Raw genomic sequence first — 15127 nt, forward strand, 5'->3', positions numbered from 1 at the left:
GAGATCTTCCTGCTGTAAAGCAACGTTGGTGACTGCAACTCTGGTCAAAATATTTTGCATCAAATTTACAGATCAGCTCAGATATTACCTAAGATGTACAAACCACAATTATTATTATTTTTTTAATTGTGGTTTATGAAAAACATTTGACGGGAGCAAACTGTTAGACCTCTGTGACATGATGCTCTTCAACATGGAAAAATTGCATCAATCGGTTGTTTCATTATGCTGTCAAAACACTCTTAATAATGAGACCCTTTGAGATATGATTAAATTATTGTTATTAACTGTCTCACAAAATAATTAATCCCTGGACAAATGCTAACCACCTCGTACCTCCATCTAATGTAAATGTTATTTCCCACTAAGGGATGTTGTCCAACAACTATCTTGGGAGGCGACATGTAAATCAGTTGTAAGCTGGCAAGTGAGGCAACTTTGAAAACTTCCCAGTGTGTCATTTACTAAATGAAATGAACAACAGGGGTTACAAAATAAGCAAAAATGTATCATTAAAAAGACCATTTATGTTGTTTTGTTCCAGCAGCATAAGTAATTGAAACAGAGCACTGGAGTGGTCATCTTAGTCCACAGGGAACAGAGACCTCAAAAGCACATTTGGGACATCAGGAAAAGCTAATCATTTTACCCCAGAGAAACTAGGTTTATTAAACTGATGATGATTTCATGGTCATGCTGATCTTTTACTCATTTTGTTGTATCTTTCTTAGTTTACTGTATATGAATCATTTTACCACTTGTCATATCACATTTCAGAGCATGTTTTTTGTTGTTGTTTGTAAGTTTTATTTTCAGACATTTTCTGGAAATATATCTGGAGTTCTCACAACAGAAGGCCATAACAACGGCCAGAGTGTGTGTATATGTTTAAGTGGCCTATTTTTGGTAAGCCGGCTTGTTCAATCGTAGCAATAATGATGACATGTTGAAGAATATACTTTTTCTTTTACCTTCACTGAAAGTGTTTATGTAATAAATGTTCTTAAAGAGGTCTGTTTTTTTTTCATTTTTCATCTGTCATTGTCAAGAACCCAGTAGTCACAGAGTGGGAATCCCTGTGATGTCATTAAATAACAAAACTGTAGTGCACAGAAGCTTTTCTTTCTCTTTGCTCATTGAGAACATGCATGTGAACACCGTAATATTGTTGGCCAAGTAAGAAGACCTCTTTGATCCAGAAGGTACTGTTTGTTGTGTCCTCGGACTGTACCCCAGACAAAAATAAGTCTAAACTTGGCGTGTCTGAGCTCCTGCAGAAAGGAATCTGACAAAATGGTTGCATTTAGAGGAGCCTTTGATTTTGAACAGCTTTGCTGCATCACTGTGAGGGGGCCTTCAAATGCCCCCTTTAAAGGATGCAGCCCTTGAATTTAAATACACACATTATCATACACCTTCATTCACCGTCTTGTTGTGTGTCCATAAACTTTTGAAGTTGTCATCTTGGTAGCCCATTACTCCATTAAGTCAGTCACTGTCATGGTTAGTTGACACATTGAAAATGAACTGCCCAAAATGCCAACTATTGCTAATACAATATTTTTTTAAAAATTCAAATTCCTCGTATTAAACCTTGGTTTTTAAACCTACATATTCACAGTGATATCAATGCATCATTTAATGGGTTATTGGTTTTGGTTTATTCTCATTTGTTCTTCTTTTACAGTTGTTTTTTTGTTGTTGTTTTATTTTACTTCAAAGTTTAGCTTAATATTTCTAGCTAGTTAACACATTTTTTCTGGAAGTTTAGGTATTTTGTCAATAAACTCATATTCTGAAGAGAAGAAACTAATTTGTGTTTATGGTGTATGTATAAGAAGTGCTTGATGTTTCAGAATGCCAGTGTTTTAATAAGACAGTGTCATGCAGTGTGTTTCATGAAACCGCACCTCGCCAGGAAGGTAAGAAGGTATTCATAAAGCCATAATTTACAGAGACTTAGAGCTGTTTGGTTATGCCCTATATTCAAGTGATGCCCGACTTGGTAACTTTGCTAAAAATTGCCACCTTTGTTAATAACTCATTTTGCCAATTCATGGTCAAACGAAGCATTTTCCTGCACAACATCTTTATTGTAAGTTTACTTAAAGATGGCAAGTTGTTTTGCTGCTTTGTTATTCTATCCTGATAATACTGTAAACAAATAAAAATGTTGTTAATGTAATGAAGAAAACTTATGTTATAATGAATCCCACATTTATACATGTGGGAAAATCCTTCTCACTTAAAGGCAGGGCATAATCTAGCTCTACTAACCCATAAAAGGAAATAAAATATCAGCATCTAATTAACTTGGGAATCACTCCTACCCCAGCAAAGTATTTATGATTGCAGACATTCTTGAGTCTGGCATCAGCAGTTTTGGGGTTTTGTAGAGTACCTCTATTACACATGTATGTCAAGAAAAAAGGTAAGCATGTTGCTTCTGATTAATATTTTTTACTTGAAATCAATTTAACCTGTATGGTTTTTTTCTCCTAATTTATATTATTAATGTAATTGATAAGGCATTACATATAACATTTCTGCTCAGATGATGGTTGGAAAGTACATGCAGTGATATGAAAGTGTTTTTACTGAGTCAATAAATAAAGTAAGATTTTATAAATATCCTTTAGTACACACAATTACGTGTTTCACTTTGGTCAGTGTGCAATTAACTTGTTGCAATGTACTTTTTGTTTTTAGATTTTTCACCATATGAATAAAGATGAAGGAAAATTCTTCAATGCCATCTGATATCCTGGAGATCCGAGGACTTGAAATATCTCCAGAGTACATATACCCTCTGTTTTTCTTACTTTTGTTTGTATACTCGACTCTACTCTTTTCTAACATCGGCGTTCTCACACTTATCATAAAGGAAAAGAGTTTGCACCAGCCCATGTACTTCCTCTTCTGTAACCTGTCTGTGAATGACCTGATCGGCAACACAGTCCTGCTGCCTCAGCTTATGGCTCAAGTCCTTTCCACCAAACGTTTCATCACCTACAACCAGTGTTTGCTTCAAGCTTTTCACAGCCACACCTTTGGATCTGCATCGCACATGATTCTTGTTATCATGGCTATCGACAGATATGTGGCAATCTGCCACCCTTTGAGGTACAGCTCCATCATGACTAATAAAGCTGTGATCGGCCTGTCTGCCACTGCCTGGGGCGTTTCCTTACTGCTAGTGTCTGTGCTCTTAGGTCTCACAGGCAAGCTGTCCCGCTGCAGATCAGTTATACAAACTGCCTTCTGTGACAATCCATCACTGTTCAAGCTTTCTTGTGAGGACGTGTCCATTAATAACATATATGGACTGTTTATTACAGTGCTGCTGTTTACTTGTTCGATTACAGGCATCACTGCTACTTACATCAGAATAGCTCTTATATGCTGGATGAAGAAAAACAAGGAGATGAATAACCGAGCGCTTCAAACCTGCTCAAGCCACCTCATTCTTTCTCTGATTATGCTCTGGTCAGGGTTCCTAACTATTATATTGCATCGATTTCCAGATTATCCAGACTTAAGGAAGCTTGCATACATTTTATTTCATGTCGTGCCTGCCAATTTAAATCCTATTATTTATGGACTACAAACAAGATCATTACGAGATAAGATTATTCAAATACTCAAAAGAAAAACTATCATTTCCACCTAGATTTTTTTCCTCTGTATTTTTACATTTTATTGTACTAAACAGATTTTGATTGTATGAGCAGTCGGCTGTGAAGTACTACTGTGGCTAAAGATTTGTAGTTAAATGTGAGATTTAATGACCTCTAAAAAAGAACTGTTTTAAGAGACGAACTCCATATCTAGCTAAAATATATGAGGAACAGCAAGAAACTTTCCTTTTCTCAAAACTCAGGAACATTCTGATAATTTTGAGTGAGTTGTCAGTTAAATTTGAATGTTCTGCAACAATAGCAACAGTTTAATGAACAATTTCTGACATGTTGCTTATTACTTATGCCTTCTGCTTTTACATCTGAAATCAGCAGATAGTTTGTAGAGTAGTGAAATGACAAGGTTTTCAGATGTATCGTGCATCTTCTTTTATTTATTATCACAACAATAAACTTATTTGTTTTTATTTTCAAGTCACATACAGAAGATGCAAAAAATGTTCTTTTAAACTGTACCATAATTTCCCTTATTGTTGTTATTCATTGACAACATTGTGTTAACCTGAAGTCACTAATGACTTTAATTATTTAAACTTACCAGATACATTTGTAGTTATTTTTTGGTTCTTATTATATATTATGAAAAACAATCCTAGACTTAATAAATCATTATGTCCTTTGATCTTTGTTTGCAAGAGTAAACATGTCAGTAAATATCAGATTTACTAAACATGTCATGGGAAAAATAGCATGCACAGATGCTCAAATTATGTTCTTTGAGCTTCTCATTTTCAAAAACTTAAAACATGGAAATTGTACACTGCCTATCCCATGACTGTAACCTCTTATGATTATTTAAAAAAACAAAAACAAAGGGAAAACCAGTTAAACATGGTGCTGATATCTATTTCCATGAGTCATTTTTATCCATTATTGTATATATATGCATATATAATATACATTAATGGGACAGTGACAGCTGGGAAAAACCATGCAATACAATCATCTAATTATAGATGCATCTCTACTCTGACACACCTGAATCGAATAGGTCAATTTACTCATCCGTATGCCATTCAGCTCTGCAGAGGCCTGCTAATGACTCTTTCATTTTATTCAGGTGTGTTTGAGGTGTGTTTCACCTGCCAGTTTGCTCTATGTCATATCTATCACCTGGTTCACCTATGTCTACCCTTTCTCTCAGCTCAGTTTGCCTCTAATTAGTTCTCCTTGATTCGTCATCTCCACCATTGGATATAAGCTCATTGGTTTTCTTTGTTCTTCATTTGAATTTCTGTTATATTTACACTTCCTGCTCCCGTCACCTCTGTTTCTTAAGATAGAGGACTCATGTAATGTAAGTTTTTCTGTTCATAATTAAATTCATCTTTATCATACATCTGCTTCCATCCTGTTGCATTTTAGTCTCTTCTAAACACCAAACATGACAGTTGTATATGACAAAAAAAACCTCTAAAAATGTAAGGTGTATGAATACTTTTTCAGGGCACTGCCATAATGTCAGACACCACTTTCTTATGTCACATAGAAAAATTTCTCTATATAATTTATAAAAAGAGCTCGGTATTTCATTACTTAAGAACAAGAAGAAAATTTACCCGAGTTAAAAACAAATATAGTATACACCTTTTGTTCTTGATTTGCTAACAAAATTTGCCTTTTATGGGCTGCGAATATAAATATGCTACACATCTTTCTTAAAGATCTCATTTTACCGTTTGGAATCAAGGCTTCAAAAGAATTTTACAATCAAATAAAAGTAGTGCTGATTAAACAGCTTTGCCCATGATAAGGAGGCTCATGAAAAACACCATTATAAAAAACATCCACATGAAAAAGCGATCTAAAACTTTGGCTACTTTCTTCCACTCCCCAGTTCGTTTCTGTGTGGCCCTCTGATCTCTGTAACAGTTGGCGATGTATTCAATGTTATGCAGCAGTGGCCCATCGTTAGGATGAGTGTTACAAGAAATCCCGTCATCTTTTCTCTCCACATCACTCACGCCTCCCTTTCTGCTCCTCACCGGATCCCCTGACTCCCCACAGTCCAAGAAGATGCCATTCCTCCAAGTGCTGTTTGTAGGATTCCTCCTTACTGATCCTAGTGGACTTGGGATTTGATCCATTTCTTCTCTCTCCTCTGTGATGACAGATCCAACCGTTTCCTGACCACTTTTGATGATGCAGTCGTCCTCTCTTCCTGGACACACCTGCCCGTTCATGGGGCAGCTGGTGTTGCTTACAAGTGCAGGTTCCTGTCTGTCTGACTCTGCCGACATGCAGTTCTCCCCAACTTCATAGACAAAACACATCTGGGCCATGTACTGCAGAATGACTTTCTTAGCCCACTTTGGAACTGGCTTGGCATCTGGGCCGCAGTGGTGAATGTTCATGATAAAGATGGTCAGGGCAGTGGAGGTTGTGATCATTGTCATCGTTGCAATGTAATATTTTCCTGTAGAGGTAAGAAAAATAAACATTTGTGCTATGTGTCTGTATGTTGCAATTATGTAAAGTGGGATTTGAACATACATTATTTTCCTCACCAATTAGTGGCACATTCTCAGAAGGTGGCATAATTTCTGCAACCAGCAGCTGGAAGACTGTGAGTGCCAGCATCACAGTGACACCCAAAGAAACCTTTTCCCCTGAATCAGCAGGCAGGTAGAAACCCAGTGGAGCCAGAAAAGAGATCATCACACACGGTATGAGAAGGTTGAAAACGTAAAAGGAAGCTCTTCTCTTTAGCTGCAGCGTGTAGGTCACGTCTGGGTATGGGTCTGCACAGCATCCATATTGAACAATATTCTTCTTTGCCGGCATGCCGAGAACTTCCCACTCCACATTTTCCACCAGGTCAGCCAGGTCGGCGCTCTCCATGGCGTTCAGGATGTCCAGCTGGTTTCCATTGTAGGTCCAGGAGCCGTAAGTGAACCTGCACTGTTGACCATCGAAGGGGAAAAAGGACACATCCACTTTGCATGAGCTCTTTGTGATGGCAGGGGAATCCCACATCATCTGGCCGTCGTGCCGGATCACCACGTTGGTATCCATCGGGCCGGTAAAATGGTTGTCTGCGCTGGAAAAACAGTTAGCTTAACTCAACAAGTAGGCAATATTGTTCACAGCCATTCCAGAAGAAAAGACTTGATCTGTAAGAGTGTTAACTTTTTAAGTGTTTCTGCAATTTAGAATTTCTCAGTTATTGTTTTTGCCAACATCTGGTCAGTCAGTGTAATGTTTTTGAGGGTTTTTTTTTTTTTTTTTACTAATATGTTATGAACTACTGAGGACCAAAAATGACTTAATTAAAAATAAAAGAAGAAATTTACAAAATACCCAATAAATACATTGATTTACTTAAAATGCACAAGAAGAGAAAAGTTTTCCTCATGTTTTATTACCTAAAGCATTTTTATTTTCTTCAATTTATACATGCTGCCAGCAATAACCAGTAAATCACTGTATGATGTTGTTGAAGTGATATTAAATAAACAGATACAAAATAAATTTAAAATATGAAAACTGTTGTGAAAAAATTAACAATAACATAAAATGTGACAGTAACTAAAAAATAATTAAATAAATGCAAAATATGAAAAAATGAAATGAAATATATGATGAAATAAAAAAACTAATAAACCCATAAGAGTAACATTGGAAATAAATTGGAAAATTAGAACAGTAAATTAACACTGTTAAAAATAACAAAGAAACATTAATTTATGAAAAAATGTATAATCAAATAAGTTGGGAAAGTTCTTTATTTTTTGGATGCAACATTTGGCACATAATTTACTTCATCAGGCCATTTGTTTATTTTTATGTTTATTGCCAATTTTGGCAGAATGTGTTCACCAAATTTACAAGTAACTGAACTATCAACACCTGTCCAACCTACCTGTTATAAAGGACTATATCAGGTCTCCATACATAACTACCAGGAATACGGATGGTGTCGAGTCCATCGTATTCATCTTTATTCCATCTGAGGTGCGCATCAAACCAGACTAGCCTTATCCACAAATAAGCAGTCAAAATTTGATTTCGCTCATCCTGTAACAAAAGAAACCGGGCATTAAAAGGTATGACACATAAAACGTTACTGCAAAATTATAAATGAATAACAGTATTTGGTACTCATGGTTAAATAATAAAAAAACTAAATGGTGAGATTAATTTCAATTGGTTGGCTCTTCCAACCAACATTATCCTTGTCACAGTGACCAAACAGCTAATTTCTTTTATTCTCACCTGACTCCTAGCTATAAAATAATTCAACCTTAAATCCAGGTTCTATTACTGATACACATTATTCAAGCTGTGTATAATGCACACAGCTTGAATCTGTTTTTTATCTGTTTTTAAAATTTGTAAGATAGCAAATGTCTTTTTCGTGTTACCATACAAACCTGTACGCACAAATCTGTGTGGATTAAATAAAATTTGTCCAAATTCTTGCTTTCAAAACTCATTGCAGAATTATGTTATATAATCCTTTCAAACAGGGAAAAGTTGAGTTGAAATGCATCCTTAATGTTTGTGCTCTTGTGTTTTACCATGTCGATGATTTGTGAGAGTGTAACCTGCAGAGTCACATTCAGGATGTTATTTGTGTCCTCCACAGGCCTCAGCGCGCTTGTGTAGTTGGTCAGTAGGTCTGTCAGGAGCTTTTGGGCATATTTGGCATGAGCACCCTCACATGCTTGGACAGAAATGAAAATTTTGCATTAGAATTTTTTTAGTAGAATTTTGCATTAAGTAAATAATTATATGTTCTGTTGATTTTTCTTTATTTAAAAACGTAAAGGACAGACATTTGCACAAAGGGAGATTAAACAATGTGTTTCTTTGCATTTCAGGGCATTGACATACACACACGTTAGAGTGGACAAGAAGAGAAACGTGACAGAAAATGTGATTGCCTGACAGATGGGCGGGGAGGATGTAAAGTGAATGATAGACTACAATCCCTTTCTGTAAGTGTCTAAAAAAGAGTTTATGAAAATTTGACTTTATGTTAAACGGAAATTTTAAGAAATTTGAAAATGAATTTAATAGGACAAGGTGTATCTGCAGCAGCAACAATGGATGAGAAGTTACAGCTTTGGCTGTAGAAATGGATTTGTGCAGTCCAGATGTCAACCCTAAATCACAGTTTAAATAAAGCCCCTCAGCTGGACAGACTGTCTGTGGGATTATTGCAGCACAATCTCTTATGAAGAGGTCAAACGTTTGAGAACTCTGAAAAAGGCTTGAGGATAAGAGGAGGGGATATGAAAATAAATGTATATCACATGATATTAAAAAGGCAGAAAACAACAATTCAGCAGTTCTACAGCTTTTTGTTTATTCTTATGAAGGATGCTAAAGGTAAACCACAGAAGGAATCAACTATATAGGAAACTGAAATAAAAAATTTGAACGATTCTGGGAGAATCAGACATTTTGTCCTGGTTCCAATCGATTATTGCGACTCTTTGCCTTTTCCAAAGTGTAATTGATTGGTTTTTGACAGTGCTTGTTAGGGTGGGAAACACAGGAATTATCTTAAGCAGAAAAGGCTTGAAAACCACAGCTCTAGCTCATGAGCAGCTACATTCAGTTACACTATGAAATCTAAAAGTTCCAATAAACTTTGGGGCACTTAAAGGCAACTTATGGAAAAACTGTAAGATTATTAACATGCCATCTTGTCTTAACTCAACATGGACATATTTACAAAAGGGAATTTAAATGGTGTCTCCAGCTGAAACTATGATGACAGAAAATCCAAAATATCATTGGATTTTCATGATATTTCAAGACTTGGCTTTATTCCTATGAAGTTCTTTGGGGTATTTTTGTCGGCTAATTATGTCGCCATGGTACCACGGTTATATCATGAGATCAAGCAGGTACCTTGCATTGCTGTGGCAGACCCCAATGAGTGCTTGAAATATTTCACTCTGTTGAATGCAACACGAGATTTATTTTGTAAATTTAAATACTGAAATGAAAAAAAAAATTATTCAACGATATTTTAATTTATAGTATTTTACCTTATATAAAATACTATAAATTACTATTATTCTTATAGAAAAAAAATTAATTATATATTTTTTTTCAGTGACTCTATTTACTGTTATTGCCTGTCACTTTGCAGCTGTTGCACAGAAATCTTCTCCTTTCTTGTCCAATGTACGACAATAAAGAATATTTATATTCTATAAAAACTAAAATAAAAAATAAAAAACAGAAACTTACTTGTCATGGCACTAAAGAATAGAAATGAATGAAGTAAAGTCGGACTTCTCCAACGTAGCATTTTCCAAAGCAAAGTATCTAAGCAAAGGACTCTTTTTGATTTGTTCGGTGCTAAACTAGTTTCCTTAATAATAATAATAATAATAATAATAATAATAATAATAATAATAATAATAATAATAATAATAATAATAATAATAATAATAATAATAATGAAGCCGCTTATTCCTGTAGTAGCGTGTGTAATGTCTGCCTCCCCTCTTCAGCGCAAATATTCGGCTTATGCAGATTGTCAGTTGTGATAACTACACAAGTATATCCTATGCACGCATGCCATTACATGACGCAGTCTTCCGGAGGCGTGGGCTCCAATGCGAGCATTGGATTTATAGAGGCTTTTAAAAAGAAAAAAAATCTGAAACTCATACTGCTCAGCGTAAAACACTTAAACAAGCCGTCACACAAACCAAGAGCGAACTGATGAAGGACCAAAGAAATCGGTCATTTGATTGTTTGTTGAGCGTCCAGCAACAAAGCGCTGCTGACGCAGTATTTTTATTTCATTATGTTGCATACCTTTGGCCAGTTGCTGTGACCTGTTTTCGTTTATTATCAAAACGGTTTCTATTATTTTGACACATCTTGTTCACGGCTCGCCGTCTCTTCCGGAAACTGCCATTCTCCTCCCACTCATGTTTTTCCTCCCGCTCTCTTCCACGCAAGGATGACAGCAGCATCCTTAGGCCTACCATCATCTGTTAGGAACATCTGGATAAAATTATAAAGATGAACGTTTAGAAATTGAAGATGGCTGGATGACGTCCCAGTCTCTTCTTCCTGGCTCGATGGGATCAGAGATTTGCAGCTCCTTCGCACACTGACATTGTTATTGTTGAGCCGGTTGTAACTGCAGCGCCTGCTGGGCAGCAGTGAGCTGGGTGGAGGTAAGGGTTTTACAGAGTGCGTCCTTTTAGAAACAAATCATACGTGAATGAATTTATCAGAATAAAGATGACCACTCCATGACTCAAATCCTAGCCCGGCATGGCATGCACACTACTAATTATTATAACAGTAAATATGTATCATGCATGCATAATTTTCTGTGAATAGAAATATGTTGCCACTTTTGTGACGGTGTGATTATTATTTTTTTTATGTTTCTCCGCTTGCAGGGTAAAATGATCCAAGGCTCAAACATTTTGGGCTATGAGAGGCCCCTGGTCATCAGGATATCATTCGCCACTTGTATTGTTGTTACTGTGTGCCTGCCACTGTTAGGACTCATCACTTGCGTCTCTATATCCTCTCTCTTTCACTTTGAAGATGCTACTGGTACACATTGCCAGGTAATCTGTTATCTTCCAACAGCTTTCTGGAAATGGTTCTTTTATTAGAAATTGTTTCTTATTACCAAGAAACCATTATTATTACCATTACTACTAATGGTAATAAGAAATAATTTTCTTTTGTGGAAAGAAAATGACCTTTGCCCTTTTGTCTCAAGGTCAAAGGTGTCTTAATATAAACAGTTTTTTTTTCAGTTGCTTCAATACTTCTTATATATTTTTTAATTGAAACTTTTTCATTTCAGTACATTTATTCATAAAGAATACCATGTTTTTTGTTGTATTTATTTAGTTAGTTAGTTATTTAATCAACCAAAACATCAAACAACTTTCTGTTACACTTTACACAAATCATGGCATCACAAATCCTCTACTGAACTTAACAGTGTGCATTGAGTAATTTTCTTCATATGCATTATTTACCCTTACATTAACCCACCTGTATTGTTTGCCAGCAGAAATCTCAACCTTACATTTGATCAAAACACACAGAGAAGCAGAGAGTTTACATTAAAAATGTACCTAGAATGTGTTCTTCCCACATTAAAACATTTTCACTTACTGTATATAGAAGGTTGTTGTTTTTTCAAAAATAGAATACATTCCTCCTTCTTTGTCTTTAGGTTCCCAACTACCTGCCATCCATCAGTGCCTCTATCAGCCTCAGTCCTGAGTGCCACATCTGGCGGTTCTGCATCGGACTGCACTCTGCTCCGAGGCTTCTGGTGGCCTTTACCTACTTCAGGTTTTACAAGTCCCGCTTTGCTGCCAGGTCCTCCGAGAGCGCACTCAGCTGCTTGAACTTGACCTTTTCCATTTTTGAGAACCTGGGCCTGCTGCTTCTTACATATGTGTCATCTAATGAGACATACTGTGAGTGATCCAGCTATAAAATACCATAAGACATGCATCCAGTTTTTTCTTTTGATGGTGGAGTCTGCCTTGTGGTTCATACATTTCTTTACTAATTTAGCAATTATTTTGCTACTGAGTCGTCATGTAGAATATTTTTGCTGCCTGTTTCTGAACACGTTTTCTCTTTCCTCCCTGTACAGTTGTGCATAAGGAAGGTTTTGTCCTCTTCATTGTGAGTTCACTTATCTACATGCTGATAACCTGCCGTTTGTGGAGATCAATTAAGAAGTATTCATTAAGTCCCGAGGTAAAGAATAGAAAATATAAAACACCACAATGCAATTAAAGCTATCCACTTTAATTGCAGTATTTGAGCCTTGTTTGTGATGTTATTTCTTCCTTATAGGATGCCAAGTCTCATCACTGGAAGGTTCGCTTCTTACTCCTCAATGTTTGCTTCTGTGCTTTTGCTGGATTCTTTTACTGGAAACACAACATGTACTGTGAATCAGGAAGTAAGTTTTACCTTGTGTTATGTTTAATATTTTAAAACGCTGACACAACTTGTATGAGACAAAAATAGTGATAGATGTTTTTGTCAAGTAGTGTATCTGTGTTATAAACACTATAAAATGCTGACCAACACATGCGTGTGTGATATCTGTGTTATTTACAGGTTACACCTTTTTTGCGCTGTTTGAGTACCTTGTCGTCTTCTCCAATATGGCCTTCCATCTGACAGCAGTGTGGGATTTCAAGAGTCGAGAGGTTGTGGTCATTTCCTCCTTTGAGGACAAAGACTTCTGACTAGAACCTATAGATGAGCAAGATAAATGTGCCAGCATTAAACCACATGATGAAGACAGCAGCGATCCTGTTGAAGAAGACTGGGATGGGCTTTTCCACATTTTTTCATAAGGACTTAAAACTTAAGAGTTTAAAGTGTGTTAATGTCAGTCAAGTGCAAACAGATGATACACACATATATACATGATGGATGGAGAAACAGCTTTTGTTCCAATGTTACTTATGGTTGCCTTCAATTTCACACAATATTTTGGGTGATGTGAAATTTTACTTTGACATCAAGCACAGCAAGTACTGTATGTCTGCCAAAGTACATTATATGTGTTTTAGTAGTCTGAATACATCCTCACAAGTAATTGCTTCAAACACAGAATTTTATATCCTAACCAAGTATATTATTCATATTGTTGTTGAGACCTGGAAGTGGTGTTCCAGTTGTGTTTTATAATAAGCATTTGAACCCAAAATAATATTAGTTTCTCTGCTCAAGAATAAACTTACTTTCATTAATCGCCAATAAAATGGCACGTACCTCCAGATTGCCATAGATGACAAAAGTCAGATGTTATCTGTCATTTGAACCTTTTACGTTACGTTTTGTTAATAAAGTATTTGTTACAGAGGAACGCCTTTATCTGTGGAATACAACACTAACAGTGATGTTTGTTTAAAATAGCAGTAAATGTATTGCATATTACATTGTGCCACTTCAAATGTGCAGCACTCACCCCCTTAACAATCTGTTTATTTGTATATGAAACTCTTTTTTATAGCGATCTAAAAAATTATGTTTCAATAATTTCCAGAATTTATTAATTTTTATTTAGAAGCAAAAAAAAAATAACTATAGTGGTTTTGTTGGACTACATGAATTAAACAAGATTCCATACATTAAAATGTCTAAAAATATAGGAGCCTTTAAATTGTTTTTCCCTGTGAATTGGAAAAATAGAAATTTTAAATGATTGCTGTAGAAAAATCATTCGCTTGAAGGATTTTTCGATGCTTTATTGTGTCCACTAGATGGCTCACTGTCTCTGCACATGATTGTACGTCACGGATGTTTTCCGTGGAGTACCGTAATATCTCCCACACCATTACATCCAGCTCTGCGCATCCGTACATTTAGTTGTTTCTAAATTAATCCACGGGCTGTAAATGACTGGATTTGATACCGGTGTTAATCATCTAACATCTAATCTGTCAGTCTACCAATCCGTCCATCTCTGGATTTATTCGTTCTACACAGTTCTCCTAATGTTTGCATAAGAAACTCAAACAATTGATCCTGCTTAAAGGGCACTGTTGCACAACTTTGCTAACTCTAATCTCACATTTTTCACTTAGAAACACTAAAAAAAAAAGAAGGTTATTTCCACTACCAGAAGGAATGCAGATTAGTAACAGCAGGATCAAAACAATTCAGCAGGAAATTAAAAATTAATTTAAAATCAATAAAATTGATCTTGGCCACTTGAAAACCTTCAATCTGACCTTGTTCAACAAGTAGCAAAACTTTGAACATAATATTGCATGTTTAAATAATTGCACCATACTAACGAATTATTGAGTTATTTGGTTTTAGAATAAAAACAGGGGCTGTTCTAGAGCCTCGTTGCAGTGCTGGACATAATGGACCACCTTTATGACACTGTCCTTTAACAGAATGTCTTCAGTCAGAGGCTTCTCAGATTGGGTGTGGTACCAACAGCTACAGGAGATCCTTCTTGTCCACAGCCATTAGTATCTACATTGACTGTTTGAAGAAACTTGGATAGTTTTAGACACAACATTTACTTTTCATTTAATTTCACTTGGGATTGATAGGTATTTTTAAAAGGAAGCCAGTGTTAATGCTATATCCCTGCCTTTATTTGTTTTGCAGCATATTGTATCGACCAGCTTTGGAGATTTAGGTCACCTTATAAACCTGAGCATCAAGTATAACAGCATAGCATAACACCATTAGCAAACCTGTCAAACTATAAACACTATGTGGAAAAGACTCACAATTTTGACCATTTATATGCAAAGAGATGTTACTGTGTGTTGGGGTCCTTCTTCTGGGTTTTAAAAGCCACTGGCAAGTCAAATGAAAGCTGGATTTTATTTGGGGACATCGGAGAAAATGGGTCTTAATACAAATGTAATGTCTTAGGACAAATTTGAAAACCATTTTATTTCCACTTTACAACTATGGATTAATTTGTG

The 15127-nt window shown here is 35.9% G+C and overlaps 3 protein-coding genes across 3 annotated transcripts; 2 read left to right on the forward strand and 1 right to left on the reverse strand.

The window, feature by feature from the left end:
* Positions 1 to 2731: 2731 nt before the first annotated feature.
* Positions 2732 to 3670, forward strand: LOC102223103 (olfactory receptor 52N4-like). Its single transcript, XM_005796855.1, has one exon. It carries the CDS (start codon positions 2732 to 2734, stop codon positions 3668 to 3670), a length of 939 nt encoding a protein of 312 aa, XP_005796912.1.
* A 1742-nt stretch (positions 3671 to 5412) lies between these two features.
* LOC102231231 (neuronal acetylcholine receptor subunit alpha-9-like) lies at positions 5413 to 9998 on the reverse strand. Its single transcript, XM_005796801.3, has 5 exons — positions 9906 to 9998; positions 8219 to 8364; positions 7561 to 7715; positions 6206 to 6738; positions 5413 to 6114 (listed from the first exon to the last, which is right to left on the reverse strand). Exons 1-5 carry the CDS (start codon positions 9964 to 9966, stop codon positions 5429 to 5431), a joined length of 1581 nt encoding a protein of 526 aa, XP_005796858.2. The 5' UTR covers positions 9967 to 9998; the 3' UTR covers positions 5413 to 5428.
* A 323-nt stretch (positions 9999 to 10321) lies between these two features.
* Positions 10322 to 13731, forward strand: LOC102230969 (post-GPI attachment to proteins factor 2-like). The gene is made up of 6 exons (XM_005796800.2): positions 10322 to 10849; positions 11081 to 11254; positions 11878 to 12127; positions 12310 to 12416; positions 12516 to 12624; positions 12786 to 13731. The coding sequence occupies exons 2-6, from the start codon at positions 11087 to 11089 to the stop codon at positions 12914 to 12916; spliced, it is 765 nt and encodes a 254-aa protein (XP_005796857.1). The 5' UTR covers positions 10322 to 10849; positions 11081 to 11086; the 3' UTR covers positions 12917 to 13731.
* The last annotated feature ends 1396 nt before the right edge of the window (positions 13732 to 15127 follow it).

This window comes from Xiphophorus maculatus, chromosome 18, assembly GCF_002775205.1.
Source record: "Xiphophorus maculatus strain JP 163 A chromosome 18, X_maculatus-5.0-male, whole genome shotgun sequence".
Taxonomy (NCBI): Eukaryota; Metazoa; Chordata; class Actinopteri; order Cyprinodontiformes; family Poeciliidae; genus Xiphophorus; species Xiphophorus maculatus.